General features: G+C 36.9%; 5 protein-coding genes across 5 annotated transcripts; 3 read left to right on the top strand and 2 right to left on the bottom strand.

The window, feature by feature from the left end:
- Positions 1–2,178: 2,178 nt before the first annotated feature.
- On the bottom strand, positions 2,179–3,423 carry LOC133532026 (chorion class high-cysteine HCB protein 12-like). The gene is made up of 2 exons (XM_061870515.1): positions 3,165–3,423; positions 2,179–2,624 (listed from the first exon to the last, which is right to left on the bottom strand). The coding sequence occupies exons 1-2, from the start codon at positions 3,210–3,212 to the stop codon at positions 2,277–2,279; spliced, it is 396 nt and encodes a 131-aa protein (XP_061726499.1). The 5' UTR covers positions 3,213–3,423; the 3' UTR covers positions 2,179–2,276.
- A 96-nt stretch (positions 3,424–3,519) lies between these two features.
- LOC133532037 (chorion class high-cysteine HCA protein 12-like) lies at positions 3,520–5,111 on the top strand. The gene is made up of 2 exons (XM_061870525.1): positions 3,520–3,601; positions 4,810–5,111. The coding sequence occupies exons 1-2, from the start codon at positions 3,551–3,553 to the stop codon at positions 5,035–5,037; spliced, it is 279 nt and encodes a 92-aa protein (XP_061726509.1). The 5' UTR covers positions 3,520–3,550; the 3' UTR covers positions 5,038–5,111.
- Positions 5,112–6,953: 1,842 nt separating this feature from the next.
- On the bottom strand, positions 6,954–9,059 carry LOC133532023 (chorion class high-cysteine HCB protein 12-like). The gene is made up of 2 exons (XM_061870513.1): positions 8,968–9,059; positions 6,954–7,408 (listed from the first exon to the last, which is right to left on the bottom strand). Exons 1-2 carry the CDS (start codon positions 9,013–9,015, stop codon positions 7,055–7,057), a joined length of 402 nt encoding a protein of 133 aa, XP_061726497.1. The 5' UTR covers positions 9,016–9,059; the 3' UTR covers positions 6,954–7,054.
- Positions 9,060–9,274: 215 nt separating this feature from the next.
- LOC133532032 (chorion class high-cysteine HCA protein 12-like) lies at positions 9,275–10,502 on the top strand. Its single transcript, XM_061870522.1, has 2 exons — positions 9,275–9,404; positions 10,185–10,502. Exons 1-2 carry the CDS (start codon positions 9,354–9,356, stop codon positions 10,410–10,412), a joined length of 279 nt encoding a protein of 92 aa, XP_061726506.1. The 5' UTR covers positions 9,275–9,353; the 3' UTR covers positions 10,413–10,502.
- Positions 10,503–13,417: 2,915 nt separating this feature from the next.
- LOC133532020 (uncharacterized) lies at positions 13,418–15,386 on the top strand. The gene is made up of 2 exons (XM_061870510.1): positions 13,418–13,641; positions 14,994–15,386. The coding sequence occupies exons 1-2, from the start codon at positions 13,441–13,443 to the stop codon at positions 15,204–15,206; spliced, it is 414 nt and encodes a 137-aa protein (XP_061726494.1). The 5' UTR covers positions 13,418–13,440; the 3' UTR covers positions 15,207–15,386.
- Positions 15,387–17,082: the final 1,696 nt, after the last annotated feature.

Genomic DNA, 17,082 nt, shown 5'->3' with positions numbered 1-17,082 from the left:
GCACAATCAAACAATATTAAATAGTTAACTTACCAAGTACCCACGAGTACCTGTATAAGTACCTGTAGTTATAAGTTGAATGTTTTACATGTAAAACAACAAAAATTATTGTTAGTAAAGTTTTACTAAGGACGTATATGACAAATAGGCCTGCCTGTTATTAAATAAAGTAATTTTTAAATGCTATAAAGATTGATAAGAGTTTGTCTTACTGACATAATTAGCTGCACAAAAAAAACAAGTAAGTAACATTTTCTCATAAGGCACAGCGTAAATTATAGTCGAAATTTTATAAGCTGGACGTTTACCACCTGAGTGAAAGTTTACCACAGTGAAATGGTAAACGTCCACCTAATAAAATTTCGACTATATATAAAAACATGAAAATTTTTAATTCTAATATTTTTGATAAGGTAATTAAGTTAAATAAAGTCTCTCACATATTATGTGTTATAATTTACCCGTTTATAACTAACAAATCACAGTACTTTTCTTATTGCTGATTCTTATAGCTAAAAAAAATCATGTCTGAGATTTTGGACTACTGTATAAATAAAATTATATAAAAAAAAATCTAATCGGAATTGTCCGGCAGTTGGGTACCCTTCCTTGTCTGTCAGAGTAATAACTGAATCAGAAAACAGAAGAATTTAAATCTGATAATGATAACTGAAGTCTAAATTTTATCAACGAAATCTGTACTTGCGGTACCCTAAATGCGATATTTCAATACAATACCAAATAGTCACTCGGTAATAGATAACTCTTTAAGAGCCTATTACCGACCCATTCGATATTTCTCTGGGTCGGTAATAGATTTCTATACATTCTATTACCGAGGGTAATATGATCATACCATCGGTAATAGGCTTAATTTGGAGTTTAATTAAACCTAATTCCGACCCATAAAAAGAATAAAACACAGATGTTTTTTCAAATCAAATCAAACACGTATATTACAAGCTTCTTGTAAAGACAAAATCACATAACTGGCAAGTAAATTTTAGGTTTTAACTCAAAATAAAAAAAAGTTGACAGATTAAGGGTTCCCATAGAAACAAGGAAATCGGTGCTGAAGTTTTTGTTAAAAATTAAGGGTTAGTTCAATACTTTCCATACCACGGAAATAGCTCTTTAATAGCGTGAATAGATCAAGATTGGAATAAATAAAAGAAATTATAAAATTGATAATTTGTACCAAAACTAAAGAGTAAATAACAAAACTACCACTTTTTCTATTACCGTGGCATACCACGGAATTACTTACCACAGAAATAATTGGCGCCTATCACCGCTGTATTTTATTTTCAATTTTAAACGTATTTTCCGGTCAAAAACTAAGTTAAAAGTAATTCAAAATCGTGTAGAAACCAATACACAACCTCTTAAAAGGCATTGCACTAGTTTATTTGCCATAACTATTACGTAAAACACTAAGTAAGATTGGAGTGCACTTACCTGTGGTGTCACGCGTCTGTATGGAACAACCGGTTCTTGCGCCGCCGTCGCACAAACTGACGAATTGCGAGTTTTTTGTTACACTCACACAAATGCACACTAATGGGCACGATAGACCAATGAATGAGCTTGTTTTGTGTATGCTTTATTTCTTAGAGAATAGATCTGTTTGCTTGCAAAATGCGTATTTGTAAACACCGCGGTGTTAGACGTCGATTTTGATACCCGCGTTAATAGCCGCCGTTACCCTAGGACTAGACTATTATTAGGAAAGTCTTGTTCATACGAGAAATAAGTAAGGTACGCCACCAAATAAGGCCCGTCGTTGTTCTTGTGTTCAGTTTTGTTCGTGGTAGTAAGTCATAAGTCATAAGTCATAAGTCATAAGTTATTTATTAGTAAAACCAATTTACACGTTATAATTATTATAGAGCTTATTTACATACGTCCCAAAATATACAATTTAGTAAACGACCATAAACGCAAAATTTGAACTCATTGATACTTACGAGTAACTTAGTATGAAATTTAGAAAACAGGCAAGCTTGAGAATTGGGTCTACTTTGATTCGGGTACCTTAGCTCTTAGATTAGTCAGATTTTTCAAATAATATTTTATTTAGCATAAGTTCCAAGACACTTAAGTATGAGCTGGGACTCGAATCCGTTAAAAAGCCTTACCGCTAGGCCGCTACGAAATTCTATGAGATAAAAACAATGCTTATTTTGTTAATGCATTTTAATGAATTAGCACAATTGTGCATAGGTACGTGTTTTGCAGTAAGAAAGCCAAAAATAACTTCATCGTAGTTGATGATGTTAGCGTGCGCAGCCGCAGCCGCAGCCGGAGCCGGAGCCGCCCTGCACGCTGGTGATGGCCACGTTCCCGCAGCTGCCGCAGCTGTAGTCGACGCAGCCAGACCCTTTAGTGTCATATTTGCCCGAGAACTCCACGGCGCTCAGGAACGGCAGTTCCCCGTTAACGTCCAAGTCTCCGCTCAGGCCGAGCTCAGAGGAGACGGCGATGCCGGAGGGAGAAATGGGGCCGACGCTACTGACGAGGAGGTCGCCGCCGCTGTTGGAGATTGAGATAGAGCTGGAGCTGAGGGAGCTGCTGGAGCCCCTCGAGCCGCCGCTTGAGCAGCCACATTTCTGACCAGAGATGGTCTGCAACACAAATCAACATAATAAATTTATTATTATTTATCTGATAAGAATATATAAATAAATACTGAGTGTTAGTGCCTACGTGCATAAGTTGGGTAGTTTGACTGTGAAACCTTGAAGGCCCCAAATCTAACACAATTTCTTTTATATGATGGTCGTTCTTGTCTACGTGACAGCGTGATAAAAACGATGTCCGTCACTTTCTATCCCGCGGTGTTAAAAACTCTTTATTGCACTCCTTAATAAAAACAATACAGAGTCAAAACAGCCAAAAATGAGATTAAGTCATCCATAATTTTCCTGCAAGATAATAGATATTTATACAAGATAGTGACTTTATGATACTTTCATAACAGGTAGTTTGTATTCTGTCTTGAAAGCCATGGTAATTGCAGGATTGGCAAAAACAGCAGTGATTTTACGGGAACGTTGAGAGAATGAATAAAACAAAAAGGTGGATAAATAGTGGAAAAAAATATTTATAATAAATGATGTTTGGTGTGTAGAAAAGTTTAAAATTAAATGAATAAAGCGACTTACCTGGACAAGGACAGCAACAGCGCAGAAGATCACAACTTTAAAGGCCATCTTGACTTGTTCTTAGTGGAAGTTTTCACTAGAATGACTCTTCGCTTTGCAGAGCTAGTTTATAAATGGTTTTTTATCTCTACTCGAAAATTCTTTTGATTTAAAACAATATACTAATTAATTAAACAGCCTGTGATTGTCCACGTCTACAGTCACTATCAGCTTAAGCCTCATTGTTTCAGTAAAATACTATTTAATAGACAAAACACAGATTTTCATGTACGTGTTCGAGTTATCAATGTTTTTAACATTCCATTGAAACCACTTCAGTATAAAAGGGTGAACAGCTAAATAAGGAAGTGTAGTTTCAAGTAAATTTGAAAGTAAAGACCAGCAACATGTCTCCCTTCACCGTGTTTGCCCTCTGTCTCCAGCTCTGCCTGATTCAGGTAAATATATTTGATTGAATTTTCATTTATTTTAACGACTATCTTTAATAGATTCGTTTCATTTCTCATGCTCTAAAAGTGGGTCGTTGTTGTCGTGGGTCGTTGTCGTTGTGCGTCGTAATAATAATAATAAAGAGCTTTATTTCTTCCACACATACTTTAAACAAAATAAATATAGAAATTAAAATAAAATAATTTAACTTAAAATTTGACTTAAAAAATATGTGGGCCCCTTTCGGGTAAAAGCCTCCCCCAAGCTATACCACTTCTCTCTATCTTGGGCTGTCTGTAGCCATTTTAGACCCGCTGTTGCTACTAATTCGTATGTTGCCAGTTATTTTTCATCCGATTTTGATGGTAAAAGGCTATCGTTCTCTGCTCTTGTCTCTATTAGTATTACTGGCAGCGTCAATTTTATGTGTTCTTCATTTTCAATGCTTGAAAATGACATTTTCGTCAATATATAAACTAAAAACATGCAAAACTATTTAAAAAAAATTACACACGTTTCCAATGCGCGCGCAAGGCAAAGGCGCGAACGAAATCGACAAACAGCCAGTTTTTTTTTAAAGCTAACATTTTCGTATTTCTATTCGACGGGGGGAGATCAAATCGATAAAATGTTATGTTTATTCGTTAATAACTATACGAGATAATTTAATCTATAAAAAAATGTTTGGTGCGATAAAACCTCTTTGAACTAACATTTGAAACCTAATAGTTGGTTTAAAAAATGTATTACTCGACCAAATTGAGAAGGCTCCGTTTCCATGCATATTATTAGCAATCAGTTACCTTCTTAACTCAGTCGAATAATATCATGAAAAAGCACGAGTGATATAATATACAGAAAAAGCACGCGTGTTTAATATCTAGGATAATGAGCCAAAAATTGGTGGAATAAAAACGTCGTTTTGAGCAAGTGTGTTGAAAAAGACATTTATTATTTTTTAAATTACGTAGGAGTCTAACGACTAAAGTGAATACTAAGTACCTATATTGAGTTGTAAGGCTGTTTTAATGTATGTGTACATGAATATATATTTTAATTTTGAATTATTTCATGATTTGTGATAAACAATAAATATTTATTTTATGTGTGTAACACACCAGCTGTTAGGATTATGTTGTTGAAAATATCGTAGTGTTTCATGAACACTCAAGAGCAAAGAAAACGGGTCCAAAGAATTTTGTACAATATTTTTCAGTCCGTGCTGAGCGGTTCGATTAGCCGCTCCTCCAGTTCCGGCGGCAGCTGCGGCTCGTACGGCGGGCAGGGCTGCGGACAGGTGGGCGCGGCCGGCACCATCGACGCGTGCGGCACGACCTGCGTCACCGGCGCCGTGCCCGTGCTCGGCTCCGTCTGCTTCGGCGGCTGCGCGCCCGCCTGCGGCTCCGTCTCCATCTGCGGACAGTGCGGATGCGGATGCAACTAAATTCCTCACCGAAAACCTCACACTAAATGAATTTCTGAATCCCGTATGCCTTGAATTAAATCAATTCTGAACAATACAGTCTTTAACCAAGAACCTTTTTTAAATAAAGTCACTCGTTAACATCGAAAAATAAATGCTTACAATGGCTACAATTACTTTTAAGTAAGAAAAAAAAACATCATCAATAGCGGATGAGACTACGCTATAAGCATTAAAAGTACCTAATCTAACTTTCTCTTATAAGCTTTACTAAATTAGATATCTTTTGAGGTTTGAAAGCGAACTGTTGAGATCTTTTTGTAAATCTTTTATAAGTTGGCTCATACTTCGTTGAGTCATATTTCTGTCCGCAATTATTGGTGCTGATTGTATAAGTGAATCTTTTTATACTTTGAAAGTTGGTCTCAACTGAAGTTCTGTAATCTGGATCTCGACAATACAAAATCTTGGTATTATCCTTTTAGTTGAAAAAAAAAACCTTGAAATGAAGATATATTAAAGCACATTCGCTTGTCCTCTATGTATTTGTCATTTCGTCAAGAGAAAAATGTCGCGCGGAAAAAAACGACCGTTATATTTTAACGTAAGTTACACACAAAGTGTATATGACGCAGTGCGGATGACGCAACTTTGTGACTTGAGACGAATGACACTGCACTGACATAAATTGTTGTTGTGCAGAAAGTTAAAAGTGACTTACCGATATTAACTGCAGCTGCATGACTGCTGCGGCGTCGTTGTTGCCGCTGTCTGTCAGTTTCCTAGATTAAAGAGTAACGAAATGAACGTCATAATCGCGACAGTAATGCGGCGGTGAACGTCACTCATTTTATCATGGAAATTGAGAGATGCCGGGCGTCAACAACATCTGTTGCATAGATTATATATTTAAATAAAAATTTAGTCAGAGGCAGGTTTATAACAACCAGGCATAACTGCTAAACTAAAATGCAGGATAGAGATACGCGGCCGGCAACCCCGTTTCTCGCCGAGATATGTATAATGCTTTTCTCAAACTTGCAATTAAAACAAAAAAATTTAGTCAGTTTGTTTTGTGGCGACCTACTCGGCTCGCCACTCTACCAGCGGTGTACAACCCGAAAGTCCGCGCGTCAGCGCGATGCGCCAGCGCCGTTGTTTAGCAACGAATATGCACAACAAATCACCGTACCAAGCTAACTGAAGCTAGTTGATGGGTGGATACCAAGACGTTGTGTCACAATTTGACGTTAAAAAACAAAAGAAGGTTGCTTTACAGTCCTAGGTGTGTAAGGCAGTATGAAATTCCTTTACATATCATGTTCACTCATGCCACCTGATATGTAGTATTTCCGGACCTAATTTGACGTAAGTAATATCATCATTTCATAGCAAAAAGAAAATTTCATGCAAACATGTACCTTAAAATCTCAACCTAAAGGTTTTATATTTTAATTCATTTGTTATTCAGATACCGTCTTTAGCTTAGGAAGGCAGAATAATAGGTACTCATTAAAAATGTGACATAAATGTTCAAAATAATCCCAAACTTGGCACTGGCAATGCTTTTAGAAAGCGACTATTATTAGGAAAGTCTTGTTCATGCTGAAAATAAGTAAGGTACGCCACCAAATAAGGGCCGTCGCTGTTCTTGTGTTCAGTTTTGTTCGTGGTAGTAAGCGACCATAAACGCGAAATTTGATCACATTGATACTTACGAGTAAATTAGTATGAAATTTAGAAAACAGGCAAGCTTGAAAATGACTGTGATTCGGGGGGGGGGGGGGGATTCTTAGCTCTTAGATTAGTCAGATTTTTCAAATAATTTTTTATTTAGCATAAGTTCCAAGACACTCTTAAGTATGAGCTGGGACTCGAATCCGTTAAAAAGCCTTACCGCTAGGCCGCTACGTAATTCTATGAGATAAAAACAATGCTTATTTTGTTAATGCATTTTAATGAATTTGCACAATTGCGTGTTTTGCAGTAAGAAAGCCAAAAATAATTTCAGGTTGTCAAGTCATCGTAGTTGATGATGTTAGCGTCCGCAGCCGCAGCCGCAGCCGGAGCCGGAGCCGGAACCGCCCTGCACGCTGGTGATGGCCACGTTCCCGCAGCTGCCGCAGCTGTAGTCGACGCAGCCAGACCCTTTAGTGTCATATTTGCCCGAGAACTCCACGGCGCTCAGGAACGGCAGTTCCCCGTTAACGTCCAAGTCTCCGCTCAGGCCGAGCTCAGAGGAGACGGCGATGCCGGAGGGAGAAATGGGGCCGACGCTGCTGACGAGGAGGTCGCCGCCGCTGTTGGAGATTGAGATGGAGCTGGAGCTGAGGGAGCTGCTGGAGCCCCTCGAGCCGCCGCTTGAGCAGCCACATTTCTGACCAGAGATGGTCTGCAACACAAATCAACATAATAAATTTATTATTATTTATCTGATAAGAATATATAAATAAATACTGAGTGTTAGTGCCTACGTGCATAAGTTGGGTAGTTTGACTGTGAAACCTTGAAGGCCCCAAATCTAACACAATTTCTTTTATATGATGGTCGTTCTTGTCTACGTGACAGCGTGATAAAAACGATGTGCGTCACTTTCTATCCCGCGGTGTTAAAAAGTGACAGTTATTGTATCACGTGGATTACGATACAATGAAAATGAAAATGAAAATGAAAAATTAATTTATTATTGCACACACAAGCATGGGTTCAACAGTGGGAAATATACACTAAGTTGAGGTTGCGTGCATACAGCGATACTTTTATAATAAACCGTTTGAACAGGGGTCCCCAAACTAGGCATAGCCTGTATCTTGGGCAACCAGTTAATGAATTAAAAACTAGAGAATTATGCCTAAAAATATAGATACTACTATTAAACCATAGCTACTAGGGATTTTCGTTAGTCAGTCTGTCAGTCAAGTCCCCTAGGGCTAAGTGGAAGGATAAGTGTATTAGTTAAGCAACATAAATTACTACAACATATGGGCAAAATCGAGACTTGTTAACCTAATATTTAATGTTTATTTCTCGATACAAGCGTGTATCACCGTATCATTACTGCACTATCTCCTCAGTCTTATTATAATCAATAGTTAGCAACCAGTCACATATAACTCGCTTTGCCTGTTTAACAGGGAGCTCCTTAATGTTGCAGTATTTTACAATTGAATTGTACACTGATGCTTTCCCATAGCTGCCGAATCTCCTAGCAAACTTAGTTTTTGTTGAGGGTTTTTTTAGTATAAAAGTGCGCTTTTTTAGCATATCATTGTGCAATACCGTGCCAATCAAATTTTTATGGGTAAGTATACAGGCTCGGAGTATAAAGAGCTGTCGAATGTTCAAGACCCGGGCTTCTTTATATAATTGAGACGTGGGGAAGAGAAAAGGTTTTCTAAGCATAACTTTTAACACCGAACTTTGGGCCCGTTCCGCACCTAGGAGCGTGGTTTTTGCTGCGTTGCCCCAGATACAAACACAATAACTAGCTACGGATTGACAAATAGCTGTGTACACCATTTTTAGGATTCTCCGGTCTGCTGAGTCCCTAACTCGTTACAATACAAATACTCTTTATTGTACACCTTAATAAAAAAACAATACAGAGTGAAAACAGCCAAAAACGAGATTAAGCCATCCATAATTTTCCTGCAGGATAATAAATATTTATAGAAGACAGTAACTTTATGAGACTTTCGTAACAGGTAGTACAACTAAAATTTTAGCTTTAGGCAGCATCGAATTGCTTGCATTCCATATTTCAATCAGTTTGTATTCTGTCTTGAAAGCCATGGTAATTGCAGTATTGGCAAAAACAGCAGTGATTTTACAGGCACGTTGAGAGAATGAATAAACTAACAAAATGGATAAATAATTGAAAAAATATTTACAATATATATATGGTGTTTGGTGTGTAGAAAAGTTTAAAATTAAATGAATAAAGCGACTTACCTGGACAAGGACAGCAACAGCGCAGAAGATCACAACTTTAAAGGCCATCTTGACTTGTTCTTAGTGGAAGTTTTCACTAGAATGACTCTTCGCTTTGCAGAGCTAGTTTATAAATGGTTTTTTATCTCTACTCGAAAATTCTTTTGATTTAAAACAATAGACTAATTAATTAAACAGCCTGTGATTGTCCACGTCTACAGTCACTATCAGCTTAAGCCTCATTGTTTCAGTAAAATACTATTTAATAGACAAAACACAGATTTTCATGTACGTGTTCGAGTTATCAATGTTTTTAACATTCCATTGAAACCACTTCAGTATAAAAGGGTGAACAGCTAAAAAAGCAAGTATAGTTTCAAGTAAATTTGAAAGTAAAGACCAGCAACATGTCTCCCTTCACCGTGTTCGTCCTCTGTCTCCAGCTTTGCCTGATTCAGGTAAATTTATTTAATTAAATTTTCATTTATTTTAACGACTAACTTTAATAGATTCGTTTCATTTATCATGCTCTGAAAGTGGGTCGTTGTTGTTCTAAAAAGTGTGCAGAAAATAATACATGTCTGCTCTAGAGCACTATACTTTCTAAATACGTTTTTTTTTTCTCTTTTTTACGATAAGCAATGTAAATATTGGTTTAAAAAGGATTTTGTGTAAATTTCCACTCTGGTAATTAACTCCCCATTCCAAAAAATAACGATAACTTTAACTAAAATGTTAATTGAAAGTATTCTCAAGAAATACTACTGAAGTTTATACTTAGCCGTGTTTTTTAAATGTATTTTACTTTCCTCGTATTCGAAATGAAAAGTATAGTGTTTAATTCGGATGAAATCCCTTGGTTAACAATCTACTTTACAACAAATTACTTTATAATTTTATTACCTAACTTCACATGCCCGATTTTGTATTTCTTTGTGTTGTTTAAGACATTTATTATTTACCTACTTATTTACGAGTCATCCGACTAAAGTTAATAGTAATCGTAAATGTATTAAGTCTATGATGAGAGGCTGTTTATATATATATGTGTACATGAATATATGTTTTAATTTTGAATTAGGTACTTAATGATTCGTGTGATACACAAGAAATGTTTCTTTTACGTGTAGCACACCAGCTATTAGGATTATGTTGTTGTAAATAACGCAGTGTTTCATGAACACTCAAGAGCAAAGAAAACGGGTCCACGGAATTTTCAATGTACATATATTTTTCAGTCCGTGCTGAGCGGTTCCATTAGCCGCTCCTCCAGCTCCGGCGGCAGCTGCGGCTCGTACGGCGGACAGGGCTGCGGACAGGTAGGCGCGGCCGGCACCATCGACGCGTGCGGCTCCACCTGCGTCACTGGCGCCGTGCCCGTGCTCGGCACTGTCTGCTTCGGCGGCTGCGCGCCCGCCTGCGGCTCCGTCTCCATCTGCGGACAGTGCGGATGCGGATGCAACTAACCCTTTCCCCCAGGATCCAAAAAAAATGACACCAACAAAAAAGGAAGATGGAACTTGTTTGGAAATAAAGAGCAAATGTTGTATACATAATGACGCTTTATTTTATATTTTCTATATATTATTTTACGATGACAAGGTTTTATTAATAGAATGAATCAAGTTTACAAAAATACACAGCTGTAATAGTACATTAAATCGACACGAGTAGCGAATTACCTATTCGCACATGTATCGTACAACGTTTTCAGTACATATGGTCCTTTAAATGTTCGACACAGTAACGTAATATGCTAATTTTCGCACTAGTGCTATAAAGTAGCACCATATGTACTGTAATAGTACATAACGATACAAGTGTGCTAAGCTGGTCATTACACACGAGGCGATATTGTGTGTGCGCGAGCTGTAAGCGAGCGCGCAATAAGAAAGCCGATGTGGATGAAAATTTTAGAATGTCAAAACCGCTTCTAGCAGTTCTTAAGTTTACAATTTACAATGACGCTTTATTTTATATTTTCCATATATTATTTTACGGTGACACAGTAATGTAATAGTACATTACGATACAAGTGCGAAAAATAGGAGTGGTAAAGTAATGCCATATGTACTGTAAAGTAATTTTTAATATACATTTCTTACAATGCGAGTTAAGGGCGTCGTTGTAGTAAATTTCTTAGTAAAGTAAATGGATTCCAAAAACTGCATTTTCAGATTATATTAAAAGAATTCAATAATTGCCTTTTGTTACTTTACTTTACTTTGTTAGTCGTAAAAAGAGAAATAAACCGGACAAGTGCGAGTCGGACTCGCCCACCGAGGGTCCCGTACTTTTTAGCATTTGTTGTTATAGCGGCAACAGAAATACTTCAGACGGGCGGACAGCGGAGTCTTAGTAATAGGGTCCCGTTTTACCCTTTGGGTACGGTACCCTAAAAATAGATGAAAAAACGTAGGTAGCGAAGCTTGCTTACTAAACATGCTGTTTGTACAATTGGAGTTCTCAAAAAGCGGCTAAGTGCGAGTCGGACTCGCCCATGAAGGGTTCCGTACCATTTATGACGTATTAAAAAAAAACTACTTACTAGATCTGGTTCAAACCAATTTTCGGTGGAAGTTTGCATGGTAATGTATATCATATATTTTTTTTTGATTTTTCATTCTGTTATTTTAGAAGTTACAGGGGGGGACACACACTTTGGAAGTGTCTCTCGCGCAAACTATTCAGCTTAGAAAAAAATGATATTAGAAACCTAAATATCATTATTGAAGACCTATCCCTAGATACCCCACACGTATGGGTTTGATGAAAAAAAAAATTTCAACTTACAACTTATGCTACGTTACCGTACAATAAATTACATAAATTAAATATACGTTATCAAAAATTTATTGCATTTAGAAATTGTTTATCTAATTTATCGTTTTCTTCACACACGAGAGAACTTATGGGATCCGTATACCCTTGCGTACGTAAAGACTCAACCACCTGCCGGTTTAAACCTACGTCCGGCCAGTAATGGTCCGAACAGGCGACGATTTTCTCCACAACACCATTCCTGACAACAATTTCCCCTGCACCAGATACAGGGCTCCCAGCGAAGAGGCTCGATGTATGTAGTAGTTCCTTTTTATGGGAATTCGATACCAATATTCGACCATCAGGCCCCATTGCAAAGATGGCGGCCTTTCCTGACCTTCCTTCATTAGCATTGGTCGTGTCCACAAGTGAACCGAACGCGTTGTACAATCTGTTATTTTTGACATGGACCTCCAACAGAGCTCTCTGCTGCACATTGTAGTATGTAACAGTCGGTGGACACATGTCATCGCTCTGCCAGGTACAGGTTATATCTTCATTCTTGTAACGGCTCTGTAGATGATATGTCCGGTATGCAAAGGCTATACTGCGAGTGCTTTTGAAATTTCCGAAGCTAGAACAGTCAGTGTTATTCGCCCACTTGCAAGTGTAAATACCATTATCATTAGTAGGCATATACAATATGCCATTGAACGACGCTATGCCTCTTGGATTGCTGTATTGTAAGGGCACGGAATCGCAATAATCAGTCACATCATTGGTTTTTAAAGAACAGTTCCACAAACGATTATCCCAAGTCACGGTAGAAATCGTATTTCCAGTTTTGGCAACGCCCATAACAAATGAGTTAAAGTTCTGCATTTTGATGCAGCTATTCTCAGTTCTTAAAGAACAGCGCATTAAATCACCACTTAACAAGCCGGCGTAGAGATATTCATTGACTTGAGTCAAAGAGTATACCCTGGATCCCATTGTATGGAAAGGTCGGCAGCTTTGTGGTTCATGTAGACAGCGTAGGATGGTACCATTGTCGAGACCCGCGTAGAAATATCGACCAGCAGCCGCCAAAGAATCTACAGATGATCCGATTGTTTGAAAAACCTTGCAAGACTCTTTTTGATTAGGGTCGCACCTTAGAAGCTGACCTGAATATAGTCCGGCGTAGAGATACTCCCCAGTAACGAGCAAAGAATAAAGAGCGGAGTTACTGCTAAACATGACTTCACACTCATCAGGATCTTCATACAGACATCGGAGCAGCTTGTCTTCCGTACCGACGAATACCACTGCAGGTGTTAAGTATATAGCGTCACGTACGGTTATGTCGTTTGTTTTTATTACTTTCAAAAAAGGAGAGTCACTTATATTGATAGGCGATGTGGCACTGTCTTCGCGTTTTGAACTTTGGTTATCGCCGAGAGGTGATGCGGAAACCGACGCAGCCAACAGCAGACTCGAGAGCGCGAACAACTCCATGGTGCGATGTGAATCCAACGCGAGGCAAATGATCAAACCGAATCAGTCTCTGAGTACAGCGCATATATACAGAATTCATTGGAAGGTGATAAGGGGCACTGTCGTGGAGATAACCCTTGACCCGCAGTAGATAAAGAATCGGTTGATATGTTTATGTGTCCAATATGTACTCAGTGAGCCAAGAGTGTTGATGATTTAAAAGACTTGAGAAAGGTGTTATTAAGGAATTTCAAAATGGCTACAACTGATGCCCCTCTGAGTTCTATAGTGAAAGTCCCGGCCGGAGGCACCGCTGTGCTAACATGTAACAGTAATGACTTCAACCACAATTTTATGTTTTGGCTGTTTGACACAGACAAGGTGGTTGGCCCCAACAACTATTATGATGAAAGAAAGTACAAGTATGAAGTGCTATCAGGAAAACTTCACATTGATGTAAGTAGACTAGAATATTTGTGACGTTCTCGACCAAAAGGTACTACATTAGCGGTTGTCGATAAGGTTGATTTCAAATTGGAACTTTATGGAAATTGACAACCGATAATAAGTACCCTTTTGGTTTTTGGTTGAAATAGGCAAATTTTCTTTTTTATTTCCTAATAGACACTGATCTCTTAATACGTTAACATATTCCACTTGTTGATATAAATAATAAAGTAGGTAACTATGACAAATAATTAATTGAATCAGGGTACACTGAAAAAAATAGATAGCCGAACTGGTTTTGTAACTTTACTAAATAACTAAACTACGGTTATAAGAAAATAAACTTTGCATAAATTTACAAACTTATTTTGTAGTGTATACCCAGTACCTGAACACTGATAGCCAAACACGGTTTTGTAACATATAACACATAGTTCGCAAGTCCCAATTTTTGTGTAAACAGTAACCAAAATTTTGTTACAGTTATGCAAACATTTCTTTCAGTGTACTTTGCGGAAATCCATGTTAATTAAAACAAAACTATTACTTTGCTAATCCACGAAATAATAACGTGCTAGTCAACAATATTATATTTGTAAAATGGCATAAATTTATCATGCCTCGGGGTTTTAGTTGCGGTAAGGAGTATGGAACTACTAATGAATTAATTTTTGTGTATTATAAACTTATAATATTTATTAAATGTTTTAATATTAAGTAATCTAATGTGACTAGTATGTAATCGCTTTGGTACAGAACTGTAATGCTTATATGTATGCTGAAATAAAATAAAATAAATATATTTATAACTTTTTTCCATAAGCTCCAAATATGCTTAGAAATGTAAAAATAATTTTAGTTTTACAGTTTTTACCAATTATTTTGGCTAGCGTAGAACATTCTCGCACTTTGATTTTAACTTTCACGATTTTAACACATTATTAACTTATAGAAACAGAACTTAATCGCGTATTAAGTTTTTCTAAGTTGAGGATCTCATCCACATGGAATCCAGTCATTAGTATATGTATATACGAATATCGACAGTCGAAAAATCGAATATCGTTAGTGTTGTGTGTCGACAGAGTAACATCTCAAGTGCGCAAAAAGTTCAAGTTGATAAACAAGACCAAGTGCGCGGGTAGTTCGAAAAACTCGCGCGGCTAGATGTTGATGTCACCTTTAGCCAGTCTTCTCCGAGACCACGGGGACAACGCCGTCCTCGAAACGTCGGAGGTAAATTTAAAAAGTAATACGCGATTAAGTCCCATTTCTATGAGTTAATAATTCTCGCACTTTAAGATTAAACTTTAAATCTTTCATTATTAAAATTTTAATAGTCATTGTTGAAATTCTTACAGAATGTTACACCAGCCGAATCTGGTATCTACAGATGTGTCTCAAGGAAGCTGGACGGCTCAGGGATCGCAGTTGGGCAGGTTGAACTGGTTGTCTCTGAAACATTCACCACCATTGCCCCTGTGACGCTGGTGGCTATACTTGTGTCCATCTTTGTGTTAATCAGCTGTGCCGTGTTGTACTGGAGACTCAGGAAGAGCTGGAGTAAACCGTAAACCTGGTGGCCATGGCCATGATGTTGTATAAGGTAATTTGTATTGTAATATATATTTTAGTAGGTCAAATGTTTGGAAAACTAACTAGCTTATGATTTTTTTTTTAACTTTTGTTTTTTGAGTGTGTTGAAATTGAACCTTTAATGAATTGTTTACTCTTTTTCATTTGGAAGAGATTTACATTTGTTTTGTTTTATTCAATAATAATTCAGCCTATATACGTCTCACTGCTGGGCACAGGCCTCCTCTCATGTGCGAGATTAAACGAAATTAAACTATTTTAGGGAATTTAAATAATAAATAAGAGTTTTAATAAGTAAAAGAAGCAACTTTTATCTCACATTTAATTTTATTTACATGAATAATGCCAAATAACTTTAAAAACCTATTTAATGTCGTAAAAACGTTTAAGTGTGGCTGTATAAGATTCTGCCTTTGCTCATTTGTGCAAGTTTAAAGTTAAAAAAAAACTTTTTGGTGTATTCCTTTTGGTGCCGGCCTTATGAAAACAATCAAATACAAATCAACGAAAGAAATCAAAAATAAATTATTTGAACACTTTACTTACTCACATCATTTTTTATTTAAAAAAGCGGCCAAGTGCGAGTCGGACTCGCGCATGAAGGGTTCCGTACCATTTAAGACGTATTAAAAAAAAATCTACTTGCTAGATCTTGTTCAACATTTTACCACTTTGGACACACATTTTACCACTTTGGAACTGTCTCTCGCGCAAACTATTCAGTTTAGAAAAAAATGATGTTAGGAACCTAAATATCATTTTTGAAGACCTATCCATAGATACCCCACACGTATGGGTTTGATGAAAAAAATTTTTTTTTAATTTATTGACGTATTAAAAAAAAACTATTCACTAGATCTCGTTCAAACCAATTTTCGGTGGAAGTTTGCATGGTAATGTATATCATATATTTTTTTTTAGATTTTTCATTCTGTTATTTTAGAAGTTACAGGGGGGGGGACACACATTTTTTCACTTTGGAAGTGTCTCTCGCGCAAACTATTCAGTTTAGAAAAAAATGATATTAGAAACCTAAATATCATTTTTGAAGACCTATCCATAGATACCCCACACGTATGGGTTTGATGAAAAAATTTTTTTTTTTTAATTTTTATGACGTATTAAAAAAAAACTACTTACTAGATCTCGTTCGAACCAATTTTCGGTGGAAGTTTGCATGGCAATGTATATCATATATTTTTTTTAGATTTTTCATTCTGTTATTTTAGAAGTTACAGGGGGGGGGACACACATTTTTTCACTTTGGAAGTGTCTCTCGCGCAAACTATTCAGTTTAGAAAAAAATGATATTAGAAACCTAAATATCATTTTTGAAGACCTATCCATAGATACCCCACACGTATGGGTTTGATGAAAAAAAATTTTTTTTTAAATTTTTATGACGTATTAAAAAAAAACTACTTACTAGATCTCGTTCGAACCAATTTTCGGTGGAAGTTTGCATGGCAATGTATATCATATATTTTTTTTAGATTTTTCATTCTGTTATTTTAGAAGTTACGGGGGGGGGGACACACTTTTTACCACTTTGGAAGTGTCTCTCGCGCAAACTTTTCAGTTTAGAAAAAAATGATATTAGAAACCTCAATATCATTTTTAAAGACCTATCCATAGATACCCCACACGTATGAGTTTGATGAAAAAAGATTTTTTGAGTTTCAGTTCTAAGTATGGGGAACCCCCAAAATTTATTGTTTTTTTTCTATTTTTGTGTGAACATCATAATGCGGTTCATAGAATACATCTACTTACCAAGTTTGAACAGTATAGCTTTTATAGTTTCGGAAAAAAGTGGCTGTGACAGAATCGGACAGACAGACGGACATGACGAAT

The sequence above is a fragment of the Cydia pomonella genome, chromosome 26 (genome assembly GCF_033807575.1).
Source record: "Cydia pomonella isolate Wapato2018A chromosome 26, ilCydPomo1, whole genome shotgun sequence".
NCBI lineage: Eukaryota > Metazoa > Arthropoda > Insecta > Lepidoptera > Tortricidae > Cydia > Cydia pomonella.
This window is presented reverse-complemented; position numbering and strand designations above follow the sequence as displayed.

What these genes read in the sequence shown, in the direction of transcription:
- LOC133532032 (XM_061870522.1), top strand. Translation starts at nt 9,354, where the DNA reads ATGTCTCCCTTCACCGTGTTCGTCCTCTGTCTCCAGCTTTGCCTGATT. An exon ending in TCCAGCTTTGCCTGATTCAG is followed by an intron (nt 9,405 to 10,184) that starts GTAAATTTATTT and finishes TATATTTTTCAG; the next exon opens with TCCGTGCTGAGCGGTTCCAT.
- LOC133532037 (XM_061870525.1), top strand. Translation starts at nt 3,551, where the DNA reads ATGTCTCCCTTCACCGTGTTTGCCCTCTGTCTCCAGCTCTGCCTGATT. An exon ending in TCCAGCTCTGCCTGATTCAG is followed by an intron (nt 3,602 to 4,809) that starts GTAAATATATTT and finishes AATATTTTTCAG; the next exon opens with TCCGTGCTGAGCGGTTCGAT.
- LOC133532026 (XM_061870515.1), bottom strand. Translation starts at nt 3,212, where the DNA reads ATGGCCTTTAAAGTTGTGATCTTCTGCGCTGTTGCTGTCCTTGTCCAG. An exon ending in CTGTTGCTGTCCTTGTCCAG is followed by an intron (nt 2,625 to 3,164) that starts GTAAGTCGCTTT and finishes TTTGTGTTGCAG; the next exon opens with ACCATCTCTGGTCAGAAATG.
- LOC133532023 (XM_061870513.1), bottom strand. Translation starts at nt 9,015, where the DNA reads ATGGCCTTTAAAGTTGTGATCTTCTGCGCTGTTGCTGTCCTTGTCCAG. An exon ending in CTGTTGCTGTCCTTGTCCAG is followed by an intron (nt 7,409 to 8,967) that starts GTAAGTCGCTTT and finishes TTTGTGTTGCAG; the next exon opens with ACCATCTCTGGTCAGAAATG.
- LOC133532020 (XM_061870510.1), top strand. Translation starts at nt 13,441, where the DNA reads ATGGCTACAACTGATGCCCCTCTGAGTTCTATAGTGAAAGTCCCGGCC. An exon ending in CAGGAAAACTTCACATTGAT is followed by an intron (nt 13,642 to 14,993) that starts GTAAGTAGACTA and finishes AAATTCTTACAG; the next exon opens with AATGTTACACCAGCCGAATC.